At 64.1% G+C, this 5573-nt stretch overlaps 1 protein-coding gene across 5 annotated transcripts; it reads right to left on the bottom strand.

Moving 5' to 3' along the window:
- Positions 1–334: 334 nt before the first annotated feature.
- LY6E (lymphocyte antigen 6 family member E) lies at positions 335–4724 on the bottom strand. Of its 5 annotated transcripts, XM_025393793.1 has the most exons (5): positions 4113–4212; positions 3218–3223; positions 1722–1824; positions 1311–1430; positions 335–1178 (listed from the first exon to the last, which is right to left on the bottom strand). In XM_025393793.1, the coding sequence occupies exons 3-5, from the start codon at positions 1771–1773 to the stop codon at positions 955–957; spliced, it is 396 nt and encodes a 131-aa protein (XP_025249578.1). In that variant the 5' UTR covers positions 1774–1824; positions 3218–3223; positions 4113–4212; the 3' UTR covers positions 335–954. The 5 variants fall into 5 exon arrangements, with proteins under 5 accessions (XP_025249578.1, XP_025249579.1, XP_025249576.1 ...); XM_025393794.1 differs by lacking the exons at positions 3218–3223; positions 4113–4212 and adding an exon at positions 4453–4724; XM_025393791.1 differs by lacking the exon at positions 3218–3223 and having other exon boundaries at positions 4113–4227.
- Between the last annotated feature and the right edge of the window lie 849 nt (positions 4725–5573).

Below are 5573 nucleotides of genomic sequence, written 5' to 3'. Positions count from 1 at the left end.
AGACACCCTCCATTCCCAAGTCCTAGAGAGCCCTGGGTGCTGCCCCAGCCTGAGCGTGCTCCTTCTGGCACCTGCTTTCTTTCCTCCATGCCCCCCGACCTCCTCCTGCTGTGGGAGGCCGAACTCACTCGACCTGCCGAGCCTGGGGCAGGAGAAAGGGCAGAGCGCTGGCGAGGGGCTCCCTCGGAGGCCAGGCAAGCTGCTGGCTATGGCTCAGGGGACGACTCCTCCTCCCCGACCACCCCCCGGGCCGTACCACAGAAGACCCCAGAACTCTCCAAACCTGGGGTGCTCTGCCTTTTCCCCCATGGGGCAGCCATGCTCAGAGCAGGAAGCTGGGGGACATCTGTATTTATTTGAGGCACCACAGCAGCAGGAGGGCTCCAATGTAGGGGTGGGCTGGGGCAGGACTGGCTGGATTTGGGGCGGGGCCTAGACCTGGAAGCGGCAGAAATCCCAGCTCCCAAAGGCTGCCCTTGACGGGCATGCAGCTGTGCCAGGGCAGGCGCTACAGGACACTGAGGCTCTCCAGGCTGCCGGCACCCCTCCCTCCCCAAACACCGCCCCCAGAAGACGCCACGTGCTCCCACATGCACTGCACACCCACGTACACAGCTAGGCACACATCCCTACTGACACAGCCTCCCTGGGGACTGTCAGCGTGTCCATGGGACTTGGTCCTGACGAAGGACCCTAAGACTCCAGGGAACCCTCGTCCCTTCCGCAGTCCCCCAAGGAAGGTCACATCATCGACCCCAGAAGTAAGGGCAGCTGGCCCCACTTGGGGCAGCGGCAGGGGCTGGGGCAGGTGGAGGTGCATGGGGTGGGCCTGACCTGGGACCAAGGGCACAGAGCAGGCACGTGAGAAGTCAGGGGCTCCCATACCCTGTGGGATCCAGAAAGGGCTGGGCTTTCCTTCCTGAGCTGGGGGATCGGGGGACAGGGTCTGGGCGGTCAGGGGCCGAACCGCAGCAGGGCCGGCAGCAGGCTCAGCAGCAGCCCGGCGCCCAGCAGGGTAGCGCTTGCCCGCAGCCCGCCGTCGGCTGCACTGAAATTGCACAGGAAGCTCTGGCAGCAGCTGATGCCCATGGAAGCCACACCAACATTGATGCCTTCTGGGAGGGGGCAGGCCGGGGAACAGGTCTTGCTCAGGCTGTGGCCAAATGTCACGAGATTCCCTGCATGGGAAATGAGGCTGTCAGGGGAGAGGCAGACGGCTGCAGGCAGACAGCAAGGGCCTCTGCTGAGCCCCGGCCTGGGCCAGGGAGACGGCCAGGGGAGGAAGGCGTGGTCTGAGGCCTGGCACTCACCAATGCCGGCACTAGTAGACACGGTCACGCAGTAGTTGTCCTGGTCGGAGCAGATGGTCGGCTTCAGGCAGTACAGATTGCTCTTCTGGTTCAGGCAGGAGAAGCACATCAGCGAGCTGGCTGTGGAAGGAGGGCACACCTGTCTCAGGGAAGCCTCCAGTGTCCCTCCCAGGCCTGACCCCAGTGGACATTTACTGAGAAATTACCGTATAGCAGCCCTTGGGGTGGAGGCAGAACGAAGACAGTGACACCCTACCCTGGCCGTCGAGCAGCTCAAGTGGCACCCAAACACACAGTGAGACAGTGTGGCCAGGCCAGGTGAGCCCTCTGCTGGGAGCGGCCTGGAAGGACCCCTGGGAGTCGAGCAGGGCACAGCCGGACAAAGTTCTGGGGTCCCCGAGGGCACCTCACCTCGCTCCACACCCAGAAGCGCAGCCAGCAGCACCGGCAAGAAGATCTTCATTCTGGAGAGGATGGCCGTCCTGTCCGGAAGTCACAAACCAGAGCAGCCGTCCTGCTCCGGAGAGACACTGCTGGTTAGGGGGCCAAGTGGTGCCTCGCTCCTCCCCAGGACCATGCACCCCCACTGTGCAGATGAGGACACAGCAAAGAGGGGCAGGGACCTGCCAGCACACAGGAACTTCCCTGCTTCTCTCCCGACCTGCCCCTCACTCAGTGCAGGCATGCTCTAGGCTATACCCCTCCTGAAACCTGGCATGGGCGCTGTACAGTCAAGAGGAGGAAACTCACCAGCCTTCTCCGAATCACAGAAAAGGAAGCAGAGTCAGTGGCCTCTGCCAGTAGTCCTGGGGTGGGGGAATGGTGACCAGTAATACTATGAGCTAGTCTGGGGCTGGGTACGGTGGCTCATGCCTGTAATCTCCACGCTATGTGAGGCCAAGGCAAGAGGATCACATGAGGCCAGGGGTTTGAGACCAGCCTGGGCAACAGAGTGAGACCTCCTGTTTCTACAAAAAATACAAAACTTAGCTGGGCGTGGTACGTGCCTGTGGTCAGCTACTTGGGAGGCTGAGGTGGGAGGATCTCTTGAGCCAGGGAGTTCAAGGCTGCAGTGAACCGTGATCATGCCACTGCACTGCAGCCTGGGCAACAGAGTGAGACCGTCTCAAAAAAAAGAGAGATCTATACACACATTTATATGTATGTCTGTCTGTGCATATTAGCTAATCTATATCTAGAACTTTCCTTGGGACAGCTCAGTGTCTTGAGCCCAGGCATCTCTCCTGACATGGAGACCGGGGGCCACGTGGGACATGGCCCAGGGGAAAGCACTCCCCATTCCTGATGTTACTCAGTTCTGAGGACAGCAGCCCACTAAGTATCTGCTACTCCCCATTCTGTGGCTAGGAAATGGGCTCCGAGAGATGAGGCTGCGTGCCACCGGTCCCACCAGCAGGAAGGGGCCAGATGGGTCCATGTACTGCTCCTTGGCCTCTGCACAGGACCCTCCGTTGAGCAGGGGCCCATGGCACTGTTGGAGAAAGAATCTGGAACACGCCCTGCTGGGGTCGTGATTCTCTATTTTCTAAGTGCATGGTGTTGGAGGGGGAGGCTGCTGCCTTCTGCCAGGGACAGCCGTGGGCAGAGGAGGGGGAGGGACATCCCGGGCCTGGGGAGCTAGTGCTGGGCACTGGGGGTGAGGATGCCTCAGAGAAAAGATCTGGAGAGGGGCCCGCAGAGGCCCTACGGGGAGAGCAGCAGGCCAGGACCCTGAGATCTGGGCTGACATCCTGGGGTTGGGAGTGGGAGCCCCAGATGGCCAAAACCAGTGCCAAGTCCAGCTGGGGCCTGTCCCCGCCTCCAGGGAGGAACCCGAGGAGGAAGGATCTCCAATTCCTTATCCCCCCACCCCCGAAAAGTGAGGTTCTGGTGTGGGGATCCCTGACCTGTCTCTGAGGAAGTCCTGGCATACAGGGCCACAAACAGGTCCAGTTGGTGCCGCCATCTGCCCACTGGTTGGCACCCAACCCGCCGGGCCACCAGGCTGAGCTAAGGCACCGGTGGGAGCAGAAGGCAATTAGGAAGGCCGGGTGGGCTGTGGAGCCCAGAGGGAGCCGGCAGGCCGTAGGGGGCGCCCGTGGGGTCCAGGCTGCAGGCTCGTCCCCAGGCTCAGGGAAGCTGGCCCCTGGGAGCCAGGTATCTAGGGGCTGCCCAGCCAGCAAGAGGCGGGAGCCTCTCCTGTGGGAATGGGGAGCGGCCCGGCGGTCCACTCCGGGAGGCTGGGCTCCTTGGACCTCACCGCAAGCACCACCAGTGCCAGAACAAGAAGCGGGGGCGGGTTCCAGTGCTCCGGGGTGATACGCGGGGGAGCGGTCAATCCTCCCTTTCCGGCCAGGAGCTCTGCAAGGTCCCGTGCCCCCTCCCCTAGTCAGCAAAGCTGTCACTCCCGGCCCACGCTGGGGAGCCAGGAGCGTCTGGAGTTGGGTGATGGGCTCCAGTGGCTGCGCAGCCCAGGGCCGGCCGGGAGGCTCCTGGCGGCAGTCTCCGCCCGCTCCCGCCCCAGATCTTTGGAAACATTCGGGGAGGCCTGGGGGGGGGGGGGGGATAGGAGGAGAGGCTCAGCTCTCGCGGGACCAACCCACCGGCAACCCCAACCCCTCTCCTGCGCCTCCCCGTGCGCCCCTCTTGCTCTCTCCCACCGTCTCCAGCCCCGGCCCCCGCAGGGCGCCTTCCGCCGCGCGTGGCTGGGCCGGGGCCGCGTGCACCGCAGCCGAGGCCGCCGGGTCTGAGCGCGTGCGCGCAGGTGGCGGGGGCGTCCCGGTCGCGGCCCCGCGGACTCACCGCCGGGCGGACGCAGGTACCAGCACCCTCGCCGAGCTCCCCGAACCTCGCGCGCTCTGGACCGCTGCTGGACCGCAGACTCCCAGGCAGCCCGCGCGGCCCCGGGGCGGGGGCAGGGGCGGGGCGCGGGAGGGGCCTCCGGGGGGCGGAGTCGGCGAGCCCGCGGTGGGGGTCCCCTCGCCGCCCAGGCCTGCGCCAGCTTCTTGGGATAGATGGGGAGGCTGAGGACCAGAAGGGGGCTGAGACCACCCCCCAATTTCCCCAGCGAGGTGGCGCCTGAGCCACGGCCAGGCCCGGCCTCCTTCCACCCGGCCCTGCTGTGCGCGCGGCGGGTGCTGACCTGGCGAGGCCGGACAGGGACCAGGTCGGGGTGAAGGTCACTGACACCTGGACTTGTGGCCAGTCCTCGTTGTGATCGGAGTGGGAGGCCCACGGGTGAGCAGACGTGTTTTGGGTGTGAGCACGGAGGAGGGGTGCCTCGGAGAGTGTCGGGGAGCAGTGTTGGGGGTCTCGCCTGCGGAGTGGAGCGGGGGAGGGGAAGAAGCAGGCACCCCTGTAGCCTGGGCTTCCTGAGGTCATCTTGTCCCTGCTCCCCGCTCCAGACTGGGCTGTGTCTTGGCCATCCCCCAGGCGGAGGTGGGGAGACCGGCAAGGGTTGGGAGGTGGGAGGTTGTGGGTTCTGGCTTCTGCCAGGGCACTGCAGCTCTGCCATCGGTGCGTGTCTTTCCTCCCGCCAGGCCCTCTCCGAGGGTTTGTGGGCGCTGGGGCTCTGCCACTGGCCTCTTCTCCAGTTGACAGTGAGTTTCCTTTCTGGGTGACAGGGCGAGCGCCAGGGAGGGGCTTCTGAACCCCACACGGAAGTAGGGGGAGGGTGTGGGGAAACGCGAGGGTCGGCAGGTGGCCGCGTGGCCAGGAGGGGGCTGGGGCGGAGAGACACCTGTAACACCCATCTCAAATCTAGGGGTGCATTCAGTGTGGCTGTGTATGTGTTTTGCATGAGTGTGTGTGGTGCGTGTGTATGGAGGCTGAGGCTGGGGCTGTGTGTGTCACAAGATGTCCTGGCTGTGGTATGATGGCACCGTGGGTGGGGCTGCCACAGCTTTGGGGGCGATGCCCCAGCTGTCTCTGGGGACTGGAGCCTCCAGTAGGCTGTGGCCCGGGGGGAGTCCAGGCCTCTGGGTCTTAACTGGGGCACAGGCAGGGTGTCTTCCCCTCTAGAATGTTGGCGGTGAGGGCAGGGGTTTCTCTCTGCGCAGCCAGCACCTGGGGCCATCCGTGCCACCGCAGGGGCTCAGTAAGAGTTGTGGGACGAGAGCGTGGGTGGATTTGCCCCCTTCAAGACAGGACCGTCTGATTCAGAAAACAAGCTGCTTTAGGAAGAGGGCTGTTTGGAAAAGACTCTCGAACCATTAATCCTGTCTCTCACTCAACACCACACAGGAGACGTCAACACAGAAGACT

This window comes from Theropithecus gelada, chromosome 8 (genome assembly GCF_003255815.1).
Source record: "Theropithecus gelada isolate Dixy chromosome 8, Tgel_1.0, whole genome shotgun sequence".
Classification (NCBI taxonomy): Eukaryota; Metazoa; Chordata; class Mammalia; order Primates; family Cercopithecidae; genus Theropithecus; species Theropithecus gelada.
This window is presented reverse-complemented; position numbering and strand designations above follow the sequence as displayed.

Coding starts and splice junctions, on each gene's coding strand:
- LY6E (XM_025393794.1), bottom strand. CDS start 1,773: ATGAAGATCTTCTTGCCGGTGCTGCTGGCTGCGCTTCTGGGTGTGGAG. Junction 1,431..1,721: donor GCTTCTGGGTGTGGAGCGAG/GTGAGGTGCCCT, acceptor CTCCTTCCACAG/CCAGCTCGCTGATGTGCTTC. Junction 1,179..1,310: donor GTCTACTAGTGCCGGCATTG/GTGAGTGCCAGG, acceptor TTTCCCATGCAG/GGAATCTCGTGACATTTGGC.